Genomic DNA, 22116 nt, shown 5'->3' with positions numbered 1-22116 from the left:
TTCGCTGTTCGCAGACTCGTGACATGTGCAGCACAAAATATGATCACTGGCAGTAAGAGTCGGGTCGTCCTTCAATCAGAAGATCGGTGTTTCGATCCCTGGCTCCGCTAGTCCATGCCAACGTGTGCCACCTCGCACGGTAGCCCCTGCCATCAGTGTATGAGTGGGATTATGAACATGTAGTGTTACAGTGCTTTAGGTGCTCGGAAGACTAGAAAAGCGTTACACAAGTGCAGTTTATTTACGTGGGGCCTCTGTATAATTTCACGTAAAGACTTTTGCTATAAATGTCTTGCAATGACACACTTCAGTTATTGCATGGTGATTGCTTTCCGGTCAGTCTGGGCTCTTTTTTTTCCTGGCTGTTCATTACGTGAAGTGGAAAATAATTGACTTCCACGGGTTCCCGCTGAGAGCCCAGCTTCCTCGTGCACACGTGAGCAAACGCTCCTTGTGCCATGAAGCTGTTGTCGCGGAGCTTGACATTTCACCGGCTTTAGAACAAATAAAGGCTCAGGGATGCTTTTTCCTCGGCGATCCCCTCCCTACACTCTCAAGTAGGTCAGGGCAGGTTTGTTTCAAAGCACATTTAAGTGGCTGTGAACGAAAAGAATTCCAAGGTCAAAAGCAGAACAATGGCTTCAGAGGAAGAGTGAGTTGGTTTAAACGCATGTGTCTTCATGCCTCTGTGTCAAATCTGTGTGTGTGCGGAGCATCCGAGTGTGAATGAGCTGTGCAGCTACGAGCGGTGTGTGTGTGTGTGTGTGTGTGTGTGTGTGTGTGTGTGCGTACCTGCATTCGTGCACTCTCCACAAGTCAACACAGGTGAAGGGGGCGCTACACTGGTTCCTTTTGCAGGAGTCAGACGAGCACCCAGGGGAGAGGCCTTGCACGCTGACCTGGGAAACCCCGTCTCGCGGCTGGCTGTCCAGAGGCATGTAGCGACCGTTGAGGCGTACGTCCCTCATGCAGCCTGCAGGGAGACAAGTGGAGAAGAGTTAAATGAAGAATTAAATGAGCGAGACTTTTACCTCATGTAACTGGTGAGCAAATCAACCACATGTTCTTGATAGATTAATGGCTCCGGTTCGGACACTTGTGCATAAATCCACTCTGGTTTCTTACTGAACACAGTGAGCCTCATTCTGTGTTTGTGTTTAAATTTGTTCTAGAGAAAGGTCCTAAGAAAAATCCTACCCGTGTTCTTGTAATGACGGATCCTCATAGACTGAAGGCATGAGCCAGCTGATCCTAATGAGCATAGCTAAAGGCCCCGCCCATCCCCATGAAAGGGCATGAGACTGCAGTGCCATGCTTTAAAATGTTGTGATCTAGTTGATCTTAAAACTGCACAAACAATTCACACAGAGCACAAACTCAAATGCTTCCTAATTGTATTCAGAAGTGGTTTGAAATGAGAGCGCTGCAGTATGAACTTAGGGGAATAGGTATGTTTACAAAAAAATGTGGTAAACACATAAAAATGAGGTATGATTATTATTTTGATTGAAATGCAATTTGTATCTGTTTTGTTTTTGTAAACCTAGAAGGGAAATAGTTGCCCATTAAGGAGGTACAACACGATTTTGGTCTCGTTATATTTGTTTTCCCTTTCATTTATTTATGTATTTTTATGGGCCTTTTTTGGGGTTAAAATTGTCAATAAGGACCCAATTAAATAGATTAATATTACTACTTTTAAATAAAATAAAATGAAAAATTGTTCTGAAGTGGAGGAAGTGAAAACGTCAAACGAGTCATATTTAATATAAAATAACACAGAATGGCTATTACTCATGTATTTATTTTGAAAAGACCATAATGCTTTGTAAAATAATGAAGATGAGACCCATTTTTTTTTTTTTAAGATTATTGTAATTTAATTCCAATATTATGCAAAAGTATAATTGAAGAAAATGCAATATCGATTTATTTTGCTAAAACATATCAGCACTCAAATGTGTGTTAGTGTGTTAGTGTGCGCACACTCTGTTCATACCCAAAAAAATTAAAATCCCAAATGGTTTTCTCAAGAAAACATTGGTGAATGCCAGAATCTTCATGATATGTGGGCAATAAGAATAAATGATGAAGAACCGTCTCACTGCGGCATCTTAAAATGCTGTTCACACTGTTGTGAGGGCAAAGGTTTGGTGTAACGTGCTCCATGGTGAACTGATGGACGTGTTGTTTACTCATGCCGCTGCTTCGCTGTCGCATGCCTGAGACACTTAGCGAAACGGAGGAAACATATTTGAACGGCTGTTTGCAAAATGCTGCACACAGTTAATAGAAAACATTGCAACATGCTTCTGAGTGCAACCCTGATGGGTCTGCATCCTAGTTTTAGTTACAGGACACTTGTGATTCATCACAATTTGGATCTTGTTTTCATAGGTTTGGTTTCTCATTACTGTCATCTAGTGTGGGGCGGTAAACCCAGTGCCTTGAGAGGGAACCGCATCAACCGCGTTTGATTCTCACTCATGGTTAGAACTTTGTAAAACATGCGACAAATAAACAATTTGTAAAACTAATAAGTGTCCATTTACAAATGACCTCCGTCGTACGGCATGCTAACGCTATAGATGCTAGCTGTCAGCATGACGGCCGGGGAGAGGCTCCATCATTACTGCACATTCAGGAACAGAACAGAGAGACGGAGGGTAAAGAAGACACAACTGGAGATGCACTCGAGGAACTTGCGTCCAAGATAAGAGCTGGGCCTGGCGCCTTGACGTTTTTTGGTTTATTAAAAAGCCGACGTAGCCACCTGATGTTGCCGTGGTGCTAACGCTGACGCATCAGTCACCACCGCAAAATCCTGTTTGACGACGGAGAGCGCGATCACAGTCGTCAGATTCCAGGACCGTCGGTAGCGCCGGTGAAAGAGGGAAGCCAAAGGGTCAGACGTCGCTGGAAGAGACATTTGCCCGAGGCGCTGCATGTGACAGGAAAAGCGAGCAGTGGAGCGACGTTCACCAGCAATTCACCTGCGCAAAGACACGGTTCCGCTACAGATCAGCGATTAAAACACTGGATTTGAGGTGTGAAATACTTTAGCAAAACTGCTATCCCTACGTTATACCGACGACACCGAAGTGTCTCGACATGGACTAGCGTAGCCGGGGATCGAACCAGCGATCTGGTTTTTAGTAGGACCCTGCTCTACCAGTGAGCACCGCAGTGTGCAGAAAGCACAATAATCATCGTTTACACTCTGCAAATGTTTCATGCATTCTGATTTCTTTGTGTATTGTGTGGGGCCAAGCAGATCCTACAGAAATGAAAGCCTTAAGTTTAGACATGATGGCATTTTTTTTTTTTTTAATATTCAATTTAGTCCTGACTGAAAAATAAGCCACCATTAACCAATTCATGCAAAAAAAAGATTTTTGGTCATACTGCCCAGCGCTACTTACTACTTAATGAAGTCATTACTGAGATCAGGGAACATGGTTACATTGATAAACAGATTTTAAACATACACCACGCTATATAACGATATATTAGAAGTTAAAAGTTAAAACTATGCATGGTGAGCATCCATCACGATGCAGAATGAGCTGGTTACTGGTTCAGCCTTTGACTGGTGGACTGAGTTCAGTTCACTCACCATCGATGTCTGGCTCAAAGCACACGCTGGTTCATAGCTATACGTTAAGCTCAAAATACCAGCGCTCCTACTGTCAAGAGCACCTGAGGTAACGTTTAAAGATCTACCATCTGACAACCGTCATGTAACTCCGTGTTGCCATTAGCAACCCCCACCGTCACCCTCCCTAGAGGACGCTACGCTGGCCTCTGGGTGCGTCCGCGCTAAAGAGGACGTCCGCCCTCTGTGTAGATACGAAGGGCTCATTTTAGGGAAACCAAAACACACCGGTTCTTAGATTCAGGTGATTATACACAAATAAAAACACTTACGAATATTATATTCCACTCCTGTGAATAGACCCAAGTAAATCCTACAGACTGGACCTCTAACATCTCATTACACCTCTGTCAATATTTGAAGAGAGACGTTCGCAAAAGTAAATGCAATCGCACACAGACGCACGCACGCACACACACACACACACACACACACACACACACGCATTGACGTACATTTTCCCTGCCACCATCTATCACGTCTACTTCTTTTGAAGGGAAATGCTTTTAAAGTCCATTTAATAAACACATGCATTGTCTTTCACTGCCTGAGGCACAGCTGTCTGACTCCAGAGAGCTCTCTGTCTCTCTCTCACTTAAAGTCTGCTTCTCTCAGCACTCATGACCTTTTTCTCTCTCCATTATCATACAGTGTCTTGCCTTTTTTTTTTTTTCTTTGTTGCTTCTATGTGTCCTATCCGGAAGTATTTTTTCTGTCTGAATCCTTTGCCTGTGTCTGCCAGCATTAGGGTTCATATTGTGTGCGCTGCATGCTCCTCTCAAACCGCTAATCCGTCACTCCCGCTGTCTGGAGGCTTTAAGCAGAACTGTTAACACGTTTCAATCTGTGACACAAAAGGGTGCTGATGCAAATCCAAACCCCAAAACAGAGACCGTCCTCCCAAGAACGGCAGCATCGGGGACATGGACGAGTCAACGACGTACCAGACGTCACCGCGGGTTGTTTCCTGTTCCAGACCTTTTACGTACGATCAACACCGTAATGTTTGAAGCATAGCCACAACTGGTTGTTATTTTACCCACACCACTATAATGTAGTACTTGTTTCAATGCTAACACAACCGTATCGTTGTGGCATCATTAAACGCGTCGACTGTTTAACAGGTGACGGCTTTTATTAAAAGGCACAAACAAATGAAGTCATCCTGTTGGATCAGAACGCGCCTCTATGTGTCATTCTAGAGATGAGTATATCATTGCTTAATGTGGAACAGATGGCTAGCTACGCTCAAATGTATTTACAATATCACAAGTGTCACAAACAAAAGATTCTCAACTGTAGTTCTCGGGGCAGCTGTGGCTCAGGGGTCAGAGCGGGGCGGCGGCTTAATCCCCGGTTGAAACACACGTTTTTATTAAGTTAAGAATATCTACAATACTAAGCACTGCATACTTGCAATTGATGTGTTTTAATACAAGCTTTCATAATTAAGTTATACTAACATCTACCTCTCACACACACGGACACTATTGCATATATAGTACACAGTAGAAACACACACACACACACACACACACACACACACACACACACACACACACACACACACACACACACACACACACACACACACACACACACACACACACACACACACACACACACACACACACACCTCTCCAGCCTCTTCATGCAGCCAGCAGTCCATGATCTCAGCTAACAGTGAAGATGCATTTGGGTGAATTAGCCGTGAAACTGTCACATCAATCATTCATTAACGTGTCACGGTTCTCCCTTGAAAAGAATCCGTATGAATAGATAACGGGACTTATTTCTGGGAGCACTTTTCAGGAGGAACACTTGTTAAACCGCCTCACATGGCCCTGAACGACACACCGCCCTCTTTCACTTCACCCTATGACACGTGGAACGCATCGCAGTACCCCCCCACCCACCACCCCCCCCCCACCCACCACCCCCCCCCCCCCCACCCACACACACACACACACACACACACAGGTTGTATACAATAAAGCCGGGACGATGTTTGGATGGTGTACAGCAAACAATCTTCAGTGTTACTTTGCCATTTCACCATTGTGTGAGCCGCCGGTGCTCCAGTGAAAGGGACATTCATGGCGCTGTGAGTCACGACCTCTTTCTCATTCTCCACAGACCATGTTTACCTCTTAACAATTCCACCCCGGCATTCATCTGCCTGGGATTTAGAAAGGAAGGCTCTCTTGTCCTCACTTTGAAAAAAAGAAATGTAACAGTGCTGTTCTGTAGAAAATCATAAAAAAAAAAAGATCCTTGGAAAAATAATTGGATTAGTTTGCACCTCCAAGAAAAAAATAAATGATCCAGCAATGTAGGTGTATTTCTCCTTTTGTGCAATACCCGTTTCTTATCTAATTGTCTATTGAGAGAAAACATGGTTTCCTTCATTTGCCATGTCTTTGTATCTTAAACGCATGTTGTTGTTTTTTACTACCGTGGTCTCATTCACAGTATTCAGGGTAGCTTTATTTTTCTCAGCAGCCGGAAACCAACTTGGGTCAAACTGCCCATTACGCAGCAGGTGCTGCACGGATGTTCATTTCCACTCATTTCATTAGTGTCATGAACCGGTGTGGTTCTCATCTGGGCTCTCCTGTGGATTTACACGTTCTATCACGTCAACTGACCGTGACTCCAGATGTTTGAATAACTAGAGATCAGCCGGACGTTTGCACTCTTAATAACCACTGGCCTTTCAAGCTTTGCCACCTTGTTCTCGTCTCCTGTTCTTGTAGAAGGTGCGATGGCCTCATAATGTATTTTTTCCCCATCTTTTTTAAGCACTGCTGAAAGACACTTTCTGAACACAGAAAAGGATAGCGCGGCTTTTGCTGCTACTAAACCTGCACGAACAAAAAAAAAGGCCAAAAAAGAAACCGTTTGATTCTCAAAGCACCACAAAGAGAGAAATGCAGCCCCAACTGTGCTGCCAAGCGAATGGTGTCTCGGTGCTCCTGTGTTATTTTTTACCTTTTTATTTTTCCCACGCAATTGAGCCTCATTGCAAAAACAGTCCAATTCACAAAGATTAAAGATAACAGCCATATGCAGTTACAGTGAAATGATCAGCTTCCTTCTTTTCACTCCGACGTCGTTCTGCCTAATGTGTTCTTGGGCGCAAAAATGTCTACTTTGCCATGTGGACAATTGCAATGTTTGCCCCGTTATATCCATAGTGGGATATCTTTTGTGAATTGGACCTTGAGACGTGGCAGATAGCGGTCGCAAGTGATGCGTGATTCAAGAAGGGAGAGCAGAAGGAAACAGCATGCGGCTGTCCACATCTGGTAAATCAGACTCAGGCCCCTGAAAGTCCAGACTGAACAGGTTTCGTTACAAATGGCAGCACCTGGGTAATAATTGCTAGTATTAGTATTATTATGTCCTGTGGGATTTTTTTACTTTTTTGTCAATTTAACAAGTTGTCTTTCGGCCGCTGGCCTCTCCCAGCTGCACCCATGTCGACGTAGGAGACAGCCCCTCGGCGTGAACCAGAAGTGGAGTTCTCTACGCTGACGCTTGGGATTCAGTCGACAACCTTCACCGCTTCATTTGCCGTTCTTCTCACCTGATGTCTGGAAGGTCTTTCCTGATACCGGTGAAGGCTTGAGCGGTCGTGGCTGCTGTGGTGAGCTGTCTGCGCCGTGTGTCACCTACCCTGGAAGCTCTTGTTGATTCCAGAGGGGAAGGTGTTCCCCAGCATCACCGCAGCGGGGTCAATGACGATTTCTCGGCTTCGGCCCCGCGATCCCGCGACCTCCCGCTGACCCCCGCCGCCGTCCAGCCGCAGCATCATCTCATTGTCGTGCCGGTCGAGGAAGACCTCGTGCCATTCGCCGTTGTCGAGGCGATAGGTCGGCAGGGTCAGGTTGTAGTCCCCGTCCCCGAGGTTGTAGAAAACGCAGAGGAGGCCCTGGAAGATCTTCAATGGGAAAAGAGGAGATTTAGTTCACGAGTTCAGCTTTTTGGTCTGGAATTAAAAGGTTATATCTTTGTTTACCACATTTCAATCATAATGGCTATTGCTAATTGTTGATGGTCGAACAAATATGTGATTGATTTACACGATTCATTTTGAACCATCATTAGCTTAATAAGTGGAGTTGTAATGTTCACACGTACTGGAAGGGCTCGCCATCAGCATGCACCACCAGTCAAACACCAAGAAGCTAGCCTGTCATCAATATTTCATTCTTTGAGAATAAAAATACACGGCACACTAATTGGTTACCTGACATTTGTCGAGGCAGCTCCATCGGGAAGCTTTCCTTCTGGCTTCTCCCATACATTTTAATACGCATTAAGACCGTATCGTTCACCATCAAAGTCGTTCTTCTGTTTTTGCACATTTGAAACCTTTGTTACCATCAACCAAGATACATATACAAAGTGCAGCGAACTCATGACTATTAAGACACTTCCTTCTTCTTTCATTTATTCTTAGCCCTTTCAAAACTGTCAGTTGAATGGCCTTAATTTCCCGTTTTCAGTCTCACCGTGGCAACGGGCCTCGTTGGGTATTCGGTGTCGTACAGCTACCGGCTTGGGCTTTGAATAAAAAGAGATGTTTTGATTTGCACCTTCCGTACAGGTCGGTGCAGTTCAAAGGGTTTCACGGATGACCGACAAGCCGAAAATAAGACGGAACAAGTCTAACCTTGAAAACAACATGAAAGAGAAAAACAATTCAACACTTTAACAAGCATGCCAGGCAAACATACAAATTAGGAGAATGTAATAAAATAGATTTAAAAGCACTAAAACAGGTGTTCTGTCCTTCTGGTCCTGGTCAGCTCTCTGACAGGCAGCAGAGTCAGCTCGAGCTAATTCAGATTTTTTTTTTTTTTTTTGGGGGGGGGGGTTATACACTAGATCCTGAAGCATGCATTAGTCTGTCACCCAGCGAGAGAACGCTTCAGGGCAATCACAATGTGATATCTGCACATTGTGAAATGGTAGTCACAGTGAACCACGGCTCGCCAGCTGACAACATGGCACCTGTTAGTCCAGCCACCTTTGGCTAAGCATGCTGCTACTGGCATGTGCTGCCTGCTGTTACCTGCGTGGCCTAGCACAGCCACACAGCAGCACTGACACAAAGTGGGTCACGCAGCTCGGTGCTTGAACTATACTTGTGCGCGGAACTCACTGTAGCAGAAGGGAACAAACATCATGAATCTTGGCACAATACAGATCAAAGGCATCGCTGATAATCTCCGATGTTTTGCAAAGAACAAAAACTGACGGCAGTAATCCAAAAAATGAACAAAGAACTGGAAACATTTTTTCTTCCAAACTACAACTGCCATCTGTCTGTATTTGAGCAGAAAGAAGCACGCCAACGTACTAAATGTGTTATTTTTCCAACGCTTTGAGTGGCGCTCATGACATTCAGCTTCTTTGCTTTTGGGACGGTGGCGGAAGTCCCAGTGGCCCGGATCTCAGCAAATCAAATCACAGCCATCCACGCGGCAAGACACCGCCGAGGGTAAATGGGGAAAATAAATTGAACCGACTCGATTCCAAGTCTCTGGTTTTTAAAGCTAATGGGGATCAGGAGGGAGAAAGGATTTTACTTGGTTGGTAAAAGACTGGATCAATAGGACAATTTGACCAGTCGGCCAGTAAAACGTGATCAACTCCCAGGAGGTGAGCAAACAGGGAAAATGAAAAAGCCCCACACGTATAGTAAGCTGACATTTCCACCGCTCGATGATGATGTAATCTCAAGTAATCCTTATAGAACAAATACAAATATGTCTTTTCATCAACAAATCAATCAACATAATAAGGGCATCTAGCTCCCTCGGCCGACGTTTTATCGGCTGAGCAGAGGCAACACGTCCTGCCGTAATAAAACCACAAGGCGCTTGGGGAACAGCTAGTTGTCCTCCGTGCTGCTGCCATTGGCCTAAAAATTAATTTTAAATGAGCCACTGCTCTGGTTAAGCTGACATTTTAACTTGCAATTTGTTGATTTGTGCAAACATGCCCTGCTGTCGGTGCCGTCGAGACACACACACACACACACACACACACACACACACACACACACACACACACACACACACACACACACAGCTCTGGGAGGGCATCATGTTGAGGAAAAGTGGTTTGTGAGGAATTGATGAGGGGAAAGTAAGAGAGAATTTATGGATGCGGAGTGAGAATGAGGGAGAAAAAAAAAAACATGTTTACAGAACCAGCTGTTTCCCTCAGAGCTGGAGATGAAAACGGTTCCACTTTGGCCCGTCTGTGATGCTAATAATCACATGTCCATCACAGAGTAATATTCATTTGAAACAAATCCAGGAGGCTGTCTATCTGTGTGTGTGTGTGTGTGTGTGTGTGTGTGTGTGTGAGTGAGAGAAAAAGTCTTAACCAACAGGGAGAGTGTGGCGGGTGGGTCGTCCTCATTTCAATTTCAAACTGTTTCTTCGATGTGTCCCACTGAGCATAATTTTCACCCCTCCATCTTTCTCTTCCACATAAACAGGGGACTGAGAAGGGGGGGGGGGGGAGAGGGAGAGAGACAAACCATCACTTGTCTACTCTCTCTGTCCCCCTCTACCAGTGTCCATGTCTTTGTCTCTTCCATTACTCTCTGCCACGTCAAGCCCCTCCCCTCCACCTATCTCTCCATTTACCCATCCACGCGTCCCTCAGTCGCTTCCTCTCCCCTTAAAGCAGCTGGGATGAAGTGCTGACGGCTCCGAGGCTGTTTAGCTCATTTCAAGGCTCTGTGATGAAGTATTAATTCTATCTAGGATCCACTGGGGCGGTGCTTTTTAACCAGACGCACTCACAGCCACCTGATTTTACCCTCAATTAAAGCTGAGCGGAGCCGGAGCCAATTTGGCTCCGGCTCCGCTCCCTGGGTGCAAACAGGTTCAAGGGTGTGTGTCTTTGCAGGAGCGTCACACACTAGACGTGTGTGTGGAGGTGTGCAACTGCATTTTTTTTTTGTTGGAGTAAACAGTCCCACCGCGGGGACGGCCCCCGATCCCCGATCCCCGGGACGCTTCCCCTGCGCTGCAGCCTGGCGGACATGTGCAGATGATGTGTTAATCTACCCGCTTCTCATGGTTAAATAATGGCGTGCAGATACAGATTATGTGCATACATGACTGGCTCATGCATTTTTTCTTCACCTTAAATTATGCTTGGGAAATGAAACCGGCCTCTGTGCTCATTTCTAGCAACATGTTCATACAAGTGTTACTTTCCCCACCAGATTTGAGCTCCACTCTCCTGCTTTAGAGACTAGATATTGATGTGATCATTAAAGCATATATACCATACGCTGCTGGGCAAATTGCATCACTTTACATTCTGAGGCAGATGAGTGTAATTCATGTTAAAAGCTCTGTCTTGAGCTCCAGTTTTGTGTCGATCTGAAGCGTAACCATGTGTTTGTTAAAGCAAACTTTCCCTTCATTTATCAATTTTTTTTCCCATTTTCCTGGAGAGAACTATGCAATATGGTGCCAAACATAGAGGGGAATTAAGACGAGATGAAGACGAAGTACATCATTATTTATTTCATTTTGAAGAGGAAACTTTTCTCTGGATATTTTGTGAATTGACTTCATATTTTGTTAAAGTTCAGTTGACGTGCGGTGCACTAGCTAGTTTTGTCCTGCATGTCATTCTTCAAAGGTATCCGTTTGTCATTCCCCAGTCAAGGTAATCTGCCTTGTAAAAATAAATGAGCCCAACAGTGTGAAGCTAATGAAGCAGTAAAATAGCAAAGTGACTTCTAGCCCAGCGTGATTTTAATGACTTATTTTGATCAATGCATTTCACTAGCTGTGGCCGCGGCTTGCTACAAACTACCGAACTGTTGACAACGTGCAACAGAGGCTGTGCAGAAACTTTTGGTTGTTATTGACTTTGGCTTTAAGGAGATGACCGTTGATCGTCGTCCCTCTTAGCTCTTTTCATTGCTTGATTTTGAATTCAAAAGATAGTGTCTATGATTTAACCTGGTTACATTTACTCCTGGTATTTATAGGTGCCTCCAGTGTCCGCATTGAGACTGAGATTTGATCGCTTTGTCTTCGAGGGCTGTTGAGAACTACTGGAGCTCCGTACTCAGGACAGCCCTAGGGTTACATCTTCAATGTGGTCACGATGAGTCCTCAATGCGCTCTGAGTGCATTTACAACTGCACCTTCATGTGGTCAAGCTATCCGATGTATCGTACGAGATCAGGGCCCTGAGCTGCTCTGCTGTACATTCCCCACAGTTATTGTGTTCTATCTGGTCAATGTAAGTCAATGGGAGAAAGTCCTCTTGGGCTCAACGAGACGGATCTGACAACTGTAATTCCACCGTTTGGCCACTATGTACGATATGCTTCAAAGCCCCGCGCTCTACCTGGGGGCTTTCTGGAACCTCCTGATGTTTTTACAATCAACAATTTGCACCAGTGTCAGAAACTCGCAGGATGAAACAGAAGATAAGAAATAGCAGTTCTTGTGGTCCACATGTAGCCGTAACCCCTTGACACACACACACACACACACACACACACACATATATATGACAAAGGAGTGACAAAGGAATGATCCCCCACTGGCTCCCCACCTGTGAAGACTGCCAATTATCACAGATGCAGTGTGATTCTCTGTCCCCCCCCCCGCATCATCTATGAAAACCATCACTTTCTTGATTATGACAAGATTTGTTGTTACTTTGTTTTTGCAAAAGGCTTTTCATTATGGTGTGCACAATTTTAATTGGCTGGTAATAAATCAGTGTAAATGGCTGCCAAAATGTTGGTCACGCTCACTGTGAGGTAATGACAGTGACACAGGAGACCATAAGGCGGCGCGGCCTTTGCGGAACGTTTTAACGATCCTCAAGATGCTGCATGAGTGCAGACATTTTCCCATGATGCTCTCTCCTCATGTGCCACTGAAGATTGGCCTTTTAATCATCTTTGTGTATATTCATAATTCTCAAGTAAACAAGATATACATTTTTTTTAACTTATAAGATGATGATTTAACATGAATCCAGCGTACGCTGACTTCAACCACCTCCATCTGTGATGTGCTTTACAGTTTTCTGGTGTTCTTGGCACACATCTTCAACACCAGAAGACATTTTTAAAACATAGTTTTGTGTGTTTTGACCTCATGATCAATTGCATTACTACAGAAGTCCTGAGAGAAAGTCTGATCATAATGACTCATCAGGTGAAATACGTTTTTTTCCAGAATAATCTTTCTATGTTCCATAGTTTTCTCCAGGTGGGTTTTAAAGTCTCCATGCACTCTTCAGATAAGGTCGGTACGTATACTCTGTGTTTTACTCTTTTTATTTGACCTGTTTTCACAGAAGTCATGAACACTGATTTAGATCAGACTTTGAAAATGAATGGCCAGATCACGTTGGTATATATTAATTATACTAATGCCAGTGTAATGTCTTCATAATACAAGGTAGCTGGAAATGTATCAAAGCCAGACAGCCATGTGCCAGCAACCCTGAGTGAATCTGTAGGAAGAACAAAAGTGAGACGAAGGAAGTAGAATTGAGGAAAGAGGCAGTGATGGAGAAAAGAGTCCACAAGAAGAGGCCAACAAAACTGAAATCATAAAAAAAAGAGTGCAGCTTTACTGAACCGAGAAGCAATAATGATATCTCAGACTTGTCAAAGCAGTTGGCCAACAACACACCATTAAACTGCACCTTACTTCACAGGACCTCCCGTTGCCTGTTCTTACATTTTGATCTTAAAGAAAAACCTCAGTCTGTGTTCAGTGCATTCCAGGAGAAATATACATTTATTCATGTAAAGAGGAGTTTCATTATTCATTTTAGCCCACCTTCTGGCAACATGGTTATCCCCTTTAAAGGTCACTTAAGAGATCCCCTTCATTTCTTGGACATTTTCCAAGTACAGGCACATTTGTGCACAAAGTGAGAGTTGTAATCTGACATCAGCAAGTCTTGGGTGCACATAATAGAAAATACAACATTAGTTTCATTGTTTATATCAAGACCGGGTTTAAACCTTGGCCTGTGAAGCTAATAGAACACTAGGCTTGTGGTTGAATGAGGAAAATAAGTACCGGTGGTTCTATGTTATTCACCTAATTGTTAACGCTGCTCTTGTTGTCCACATCGGTCAGGGACGGAGCGCATAGTGGCAGGCTGAAATTAATATTTTAATGGTTGGAACAGCAGCTTGAAGCAGGCACTGGATTTTAAGTAAAATGTACGAAAACACAAACTTTCGGCTTTCAATGATGTCATGAAAATGAAAATATAAGAGAGAACTCTGTTGTCATTAAATCTCACAGGCAAAGACAAGAATGACAAAGCCACAATCATATCGGACATCACAACACACACAGCGCAACAGCTACATAGATTGTCTCAGGGGGATGGATGGCGGTGATCTACGGTGCATCACAGAGAGTAACGGCTGGAACGGGAGGGGAGAGGGATGAGGGGGATCTTAAATGATTTTACGTTCTCTTGTGACAAGTTGTTTTTTTTTGGCGTAGGGATTTTATTGTTGGAAGCGGGGTGCAGATGATTTGTTGACGCTGGAGGGTGTCTGAACTGATGAACCAAAACTCTTCACAGTATGAAGACATGCTTCTTAGCGGTAGTGGGTAGAACAATGTAATGTTTTAACTAGTGCTGGGCAACGATTAACATTTTTAATCTCATTGTTATGCGCAAAATTCAATAATGGATTCAAAAGTAGTGTATTGCTCACTTTTATTTTAAAAGTACTGCTATATGAACAAAAGTGCAATAACATTTGGTTTGCAAAATGTGTGTCTTCTGTGTTCATACAGTCAGAGCATGTGAACGCAGCTCCCACTGTTCATCAACATAATGCACCGTAACTCAGAGATGACGACGGTTACCCGGCGATGTCCGGTAGTCTCCGGTGAGAGCGACGGCCGGTGCGCGTTGTGACTCCGCCTCTTTTGTAGTCCTCTCCTCTTCATACGACTCCTCGTACGAAGAGGACGTTCCTCAGACCCACGTCTTCTCAACACTAGTCGTCCTGCAGTTTGTATCTCTCCACTTCTGTGGCGTCTGTTAGCTTGTCTTTAGTTTATCTCTACTTCTCCACACGCTGCATCAACGTAGTGATGAAGACTCCTCCACACGCTGCATCAACGTAGTGATGAAGACTCCTCCACACGCTGCACCAACGTAGTGATGAAGACTCCTCCACACGCTGCATCAACGTAGTGATGAAGACTCCTCCACACGCTGCATCAACGTAGTGATGAAGACTCCTCCACACGCTTGTTTGGGTGATTTCATCAATGGTGTGTATTGCATTAAAAAAAAATTGTTAATGCACGATCAAATAATTGTCGGCATTAATTAATTTATGCGTTAACGTGATAATAACGCGTTAAGTTGCCCAACACTCATACTAATATTATTACGTAGTCATATAGAAAGTGCACTGTTTTAACACATTGTGTACGGTGGATTTATTTATTGTATCAAATGGAAAATGTTAGTGAGAGAAGCCTGGACCTCAGGATGCTACTGCAGCAGCAGATGTTTGCTTTGTGCCTGTGAACACGTCTCAGAAAGGTTTGGAAGAGGGACGAACGCCACTCTGCCAAAAGAAACTCCCTCATTTTGGTGATGGTCTAAATCGTTTGTCCAAACTCTCCAGTTGGTGATCAGTTGGGTTGAGTTCTGGGGCCTCGTTTGTAGAAATGTTTTGCATACTTACAAATGAGGAAATGTACGAACGCAAACAATTATTCAGATTCATAAAACTGTGCGTCGCCTGCCACCGCTTGATTCCCGTTTAAAAAACAAACAAAAAAATCCACTTGTAAATATGGGCAGCTGGATCAGCCTCATGCTCCGCCCTCAACACGCCCACATTCAACCATACATGGGCAACGCAACGCATAAAAACGAGCCTGCAGATCAGCGGTTGTTTACGACAGAGAGGAAGACCAAGAGGAAGAATTCTTCTGACACAGAGATCGATGTGCTTGTGGGTGAGGTGGTCCCCGAACACTTGTTCCCTTCTAAGTCTTCCATTCACGTAGTCCTCTAGCAGTGCCAGTGCATCCATCATGCAGCATTAAGCACGAGTGTCACCCCAGTATAAATGTGTTTACAGCAATCAGGCTGACTTTCCAAAACGGTCGCAACAATCGGTGACATACCCCACCCTGGGACAGCGTTTGATAGGTGTATACAATTTATTTATTTATTTATTTATTGTTTGGTTATGGCAAACTTAGCCTACATTGTGATGAGGACTGATATTTAGTGATTGAAAAAAATACAGTGATCTCTTGCTACTTATTCCTGTTTATTCATTTATTGTTTCCTTAAGAATGTTGGACCGAGTTACTTTATTGTTGTATTATTGTACTTGGTCTTCTTTAGTAGGCCTATAATAATACCCCATTAATATTCCAACTGAAACACTACAGGTGGTGTGTTTGTATATTTACCCAAAGTGTTAACAGTTGAAGTGCTTCCCTGTTGCTGCCTATAGTGTCGCTCTATAGTACATCACAGGATGTCTAGAGCCTGGACTCAGCATGCAGAGGCGTGTTCATTCAGCTCTTAACAGCAGTGTCCCAGTCCAGATGTGTGTACGTTACGCAGCAGGATACCACTAGGACATATTGGGTTTGGGTTTGGGTGCCCCCCCCCACCCCGCCAAAAAAAAAATTCATGACTTAAAACTATTCAATTTCACATCATTTTGGACCATTATTATTATTATAAGATAAAGCCCAAAATCAAATCAAAAGAGAGAAAACAGTGATTATGTTTGTTCAGTTCACTTATTATTTTACAAAAAGGCAGTGAACATTGTATCAATAAATAACAGCACCCTCTCACCATCATTCTTTGTTTAATATTTATAAACTCTGTGAGCAGCGGTGAAATTATTCATCAAATCGTCGTTCTTAATATAATTCTGTTTCAGTCGTTGAATTTGCAATAGGCAAGGCAACCTGCTGGACTAAGGGACTGGAGGGGGGTTAATATTAGGGGCGTAGCGTGTGCTACCACCAGTACGGGGTACACACACACACACACACACACACACACAATTGGCAAAGACGCCACTAGCATGGAATTATCGAGCAGAATTTAACAAGCTAATGTTTTATCCACAGCTCAAGAAGACCATGAGGTTGAGAGCTACTGCGTGGACCGTACTGTTCTGCTACATTTACTGCTCCAAAGAGTTTGCAATGCTTTAATATTCAACAATGTTTGAACACTTTGAAATTGAGATGCTCTTTAGCTCTCAATCCCAGCGCATTTAAATTCATTTTGATGACTGTGCACCGTCTTCAGTAAATCGACAATGAATCAAAGCAAACTAAACCACCAACTAACCTTCAGTGGCATTAAAGAGCAACACGGCGCCCTCATAGAGGAGAATCCGTCTAATATGTCCAATCAAGCGGGAAGCGTTCATCCTCGTGGTGGTGGTGGTGGTGGGGGGGGGGGGGGGGGGGGGGGGGGGGGGTGCAGAATGTAGGAACTCACACAAAATGCTGCAATCAGTAATCCAACGGGAGGAAGAAAGAAATGCAATATCTTTAACTAACCATGTTGTTGGAATGCAAGTCACACACAATCAGCAGAAACAAAGCGCTCCTCACATTGTGGGTCTGCAGCCAGCCGAGAGTAACGCATACTAATTCCTCGCTCTGATTAAAAGCAAACAGAACTATTACAGTGAAAAACATCATCCTTGAAGGCAGCATGGCTAGACTTCTGCAGGGGAACATTGTAGGGTTTCCAATGGTTCACTGAGGGTCGGGGGGGGGGCTAATTCATAAGTTTACACATATTTTCATGCTGTCTGCACCCGGGGAATAAATGCTCAGTTTATGGTGGATGAATGATGTGAACCTACTCCCCTTGTGGCTGTGCTGAGGGAACAGTGTGACATTTCAGAAGGAATGTAGGAAGCAGAGACAGACGGATGACAGACGGGGATCAGAGGAGAGGTTTTACTGTAACAGCAGCTGTGGTGCGGATAATCAGCATCGTTTCAGACAGCGGCGCTTGATCAATACGTGCGGTCTGCAGCGCGAGAGGAGAGGACTGGGAAGTTATCGTACGATGGCAGAGAGCGAGTCAGGGGTGGAGAGGACGAAGGCGGGGGAAAGAAACAAAGGGAGGCTGGCGAATGAAAAAATATGAGAGAGCATTTCAAGTGTGAGCGGAGCAACCGGAGGAAAATAACAGAAGGAGGAAATGAAGCCCTCAAGACAAATAACCAAATAAAAAAGTTATACTCAGTATTCAGTCCAGGCAGTGCGTCTTCAACGTCAATCTAAATCACTCGCACTGCTAACACACCAGACTGTATAAGACGCTCTATTTTCTCTGACTATAAATTAAGACGACGCATCGTATTAACTCGCTCACACTCCCCACGGACGCCGCCATCCGCGGCTGACACCACTGCATTTCAGAAGCAGGCTCAGCTTTTAAAAGAGCCTGCTTCCCCTTCTGGGGTTAGTTGGGATTCTGGCGTCATGTGGAACTAGATAACCTATCCGTCGGTACCAACCGTGTCATGTTAGCTTGTCGGGAATAACAGCTCTCCAAAGTTAAGGGGGATACATTTTGGCGAGAGTTATATTCAAGGTATGTGAATGAAAGTGGGTTATGTGGGCCTCCCCTTTACAGACGTGCCCATTTTATGCTAATCCCATGCAGTTTTAGGGCAAAAATCATGTCGTGTTGGATGCAGTATATAGATCTAAAATAAAGTGTTATTTTCTCCTGCATACATTGGATATGGCTAGAAAGCTGAGAGAAGTCATTTCATTAAAATGAACTGTTGTGACTTCTAGCATAATCACGGCCTAATGGATCTGTACGGCAGTCAGACGATGTTTGGTTCTACGAGGTCTACTGATAAGAGGGTTTCCAGAACACAAGTGCAGACAATGCAATTCAACAGTCAACACCTGTCAACAGGTTCTGACACCAAATCATAACACGGACTTTAATATGTTGTTGAAGGCGGTAAAAGTCTGACTTCACTTCAAGCTGAGAGCATATGCACGGAACACTTCAGTGGGTTATTGAATGTAAAATGTAAGGCGATAAAACAGAAATCACATAATTAAAGGAATGGTACAATATTCTGGAAAATACAATAATTGTTCACGAGAACATCGGCTTAAGAAGGAAGCCGGATCAGGGTGACTATCTGGCTGGTTGTGCTACGACTCAGTCACAGTCAAACGCCAACACACATACGTACTAATATACATTCAGTACATTTTGTGCTTTGAAAATTCAAAGCAGCTCATACGAGGTCAGACCAACGTGTGAGATACTGGAGCGGAGCATTGAGACACTCTGGACATCGCACACAGACAACGGAAAAAAGAACTCATTAAAGCCGACCAATTAGCATGCGTGTGGTTAACCAGTGTCCATCAGAAATGTAAAACAACGGTTTCCACAACTAGAGAGACACAGCTAAGGTCTGAAGGTGCGCACTGAGAGAAATACCGTTTCTCTCTGTCATGTTTGAATTTTCTCCTTTTTTTCCTCTTCTTCTCTGATTTTGCTCTGCCTCGTGTGATCTTGACGGAAAGGCAAAATGTATACTTTGCCAAATGGATCGTTGCACTTAGCTGCAAAAATGTATGGGCATGTCTGCGCTGTAATATCATTAGTGCGATATCGTTTATGAGTCCGACCTTGAGACGGGCAGACGGCGGTTGTAAGTGATGCGCAATTCATGGCGACATCAGCGGCCTGAAAGTCACTCTCTGTGTGTGTGCTGTGAGTGTGCAGGAGCCGATCGCAACGTAGTGAAAATCAGCGCTAACCGTAGCAAGCTAGGAGATGTAACTCCCGCTTTCTGAGTGGAAGCTAGTTAGCCTAACTTGCTTGTTGACTGTTGTAGAGGGACAGACGGAAACAAAGAAAATAAATATAACTAATAAAATACTGTAGCTGCAGTAGCATGGTAATGACAGATTTAAAACAATCTTTTCATCTGTCCCTCAGAAATAAAGAAAATAGGTGTATTCCAGATACATGCTGAACTATTCCTTTAATGGGACATGCACCCAATGCACTATAATGTCATAAAGCATTCAGCTTTTATGACTTAACAAGGAACATTTGGGAGAAATATCTGCAGCTTGTTTCGATGTTGTGTTCAATTGCTTTTTTCCCCCCGTTAACAGCCTGTTTACACTCCGGCTGCTCGATAGGTTACATGACAGCAATAGAAGCACTGCCTATTGTACGCGCAGTTTATGATTGAAGAAAATGACTGCTGTTATGGAAGGAAAAGGAGACATAGCCACTATATTCAAAACCGTACAAAAAACAGGCTGGATGTGTTTTCGCAGGCAATCCCCCCCCCCCGCAGCCTTACCTCTAGTCGTATGTATTCACTCAGCTCCTTCGAGATGAGATTCAGGATGGTGCTGCTGTGTTTGCGGGTTCGAACCAGGACCTGAGCCCACGTCCTTCGGGCCGGCAGCGGGGACGCCAGCTGGTAATGCACGTGACTGTGGCCATCAAAGGAATACTCTGGGGCCTCTGGTGTAGGCACACACGCACACACACACACACACACACACACACACACACACACACACACACACACACACACACAGTCAGTCAAATAGTTCAGAGGGAAGTGACATCACTTATCTCAAATAGTCCCCCCCATGCAGAGAGCTGGTGGCAGCACAGAATATGCAGAATACACCAGATAGAATATGTATGTGTGGTCTAGCTTGGGTTATTCTTCCTTCTTAGGCACATGTTCCCTTAAGTGGATTTTGTGCATGCCAGGCAGACTAAACCAAGCACACCTAAAATGTCTCCAAAGCCATTCTTCCATCTCATGGCAATGTGCAAGCCCGGATTTCCATCCGTCTCTCGCTTCCACATCCCCTCCCTCTTCGTCTCCCTTCCGTGCAACTTCGGTGAAGCCGAGCGACTCGTGAGATCCCGCTTGGAGGCAATGTCAGATCGCACATTTTGGGTCTCTCCTCGGCACACACCGTGCATCCGATCAGCCTCTGCTCACGTCTCTGGTGCTGCTGTTTATCGAGGCCACGGAGCTGCTTGTGTGGGATTTGTGTGGGATGTGGCAAATAAAATCCTATTAACACTATCAATTTTACACTAATAATCTTTCCTTTCTTAAATAGATAGGTTGTTCAGTACTGAAGAATGTGGTGCGCTAAACCTGCAGAAATGGGGGTGGTGATTAAATCCCAGGTGGACTTTTTGAAGCAACTGCTACATAAGGAAAAAAAAAACCATCTAAGCTGTTTTCCTCCTGCTGCTTAGATGTGTTGGAGACACACTTTCTTCCTGATGTTACCTTGCATATATACCTACACAAATATATATCAAGAATCCATTGAAGAGCCAGCAGTGGGCTTCAGATGGTGTTTGTAGGATACCGTTGGAGGAGTATGGCTGCAGTAAGTAAGTATATTTCAGCTGATGATTGTTGCAACAACGAAAGACAAAACGTGAACGCTTTTCAAAGCAGCAGAACTCTTCCTCATGAAATTGTAAACCACTGTGCAGCTTCATGGTGTCTGACGATGTTTCAAACTCATGGGTTTGTCACTCTAACTCAGCGTTTCTCAGCGGGGGGGCGGTGGATGTTCACAGAACGTCAAGGGGCGCTGGAAGCAATATATTTGAAAGGGGGGCCTTGAGGTGTTCTCGGGGGGGCTTTGTGTGTCTATGTTTGTTTAATGCCAGTTGAGTCATTTGAATGCACATTTTCACAATGTTATTAGGCTCATCTGAAGTTTTTTTTCCCAAATTGCTTAGCTTTTCATTGTCTTCTGATACTCTTCTGAACTGGAGCTCTGTGATGCTGCAGTTCTGGTGTGATGCTGCAGCTCTGATGTGATGCTGCAGCTCTGGTGTGATGCTGCAGCTCTGGTGTGATGCTGCAGCTCTGTGATGCTGCAGCTCTGGTGTGATGCTGCAGCTCTGGCGTGATGCTGCAGCTCTGTGATGCTGCAGCTCTGGTGTGATGCTGCAGCTCTGTGATGCTGCAGCTCTGGTGTGATGCTGCAGCTCTGGTGTGATGCTGCAGCTCTGGTGTGATGCTGCAGCTCTGTGATGCTGCAGCTCTGGTGTGATGCTGCAGCTCTGGTGTGATGCTGCAGCTCTGTGATGCTGCAGCTCTGGTGTGATGCTGCAGCTCTGGCGTGATGCTGCAGCTCTGGCGTGATGCTGCAGCTCTGTGATGCTGCAGCTCTGGTGTGATGCTGCAGCTCTGGTGTGATGCTGCGTGTGCTTCTGAAAAGCTCGGGGGGAAGCAGCTTTGAGCTGCACTTTGCAAAGTTAACATCTGCATGTAGAAGTCACACAGTGGCGAGATGTTTGCCTGATCAGAAGAGTTTTCTGCTAGTTTTCCATCTTCGATGAAGAGCAGT

General features: G+C 44.5%; 1 protein-coding gene across 1 annotated transcript in view; it reads right to left on the bottom strand.

The window, feature by feature from the left end:
- Nucleotides 1-22116, bottom strand: part of si:ch211-186j3.6 (neural-cadherin) — a 276175-nt gene that overhangs the window by 25756 nt on the left and 228303 nt on the right. The window contains exons 32-34 of the mRNA XM_068710718.1: nucleotides 20076-20242; nucleotides 7334-7598; nucleotides 793-973 (exon numbers count right to left, since the gene is read on the bottom strand). Of these exons, the coding sequence (XP_068566819.1) occupies nucleotides 793-973; nucleotides 7334-7598; nucleotides 20076-20242 (613 nt within the window). The remainder of the gene's footprint in view (nucleotides 1-792; nucleotides 974-7333; nucleotides 7599-20075; nucleotides 20243-22116) is intronic.

The sequence above is a fragment of the Cebidichthys violaceus genome, unplaced genomic scaffold (genome assembly GCF_023349555.1).
Source record: "Cebidichthys violaceus isolate CVI_PGR_0920_01 unplaced genomic scaffold, fCebVio1.0.p SCAF_16, whole genome shotgun sequence".
Taxonomy (NCBI): Eukaryota; Metazoa; Chordata; class Actinopteri; order Perciformes; family Stichaeidae; genus Cebidichthys; species Cebidichthys violaceus.
The sequence above is the reverse complement of the archived record's forward strand: the minus strand, read 5'-3'. Positions and strand labels throughout refer to the sequence as shown.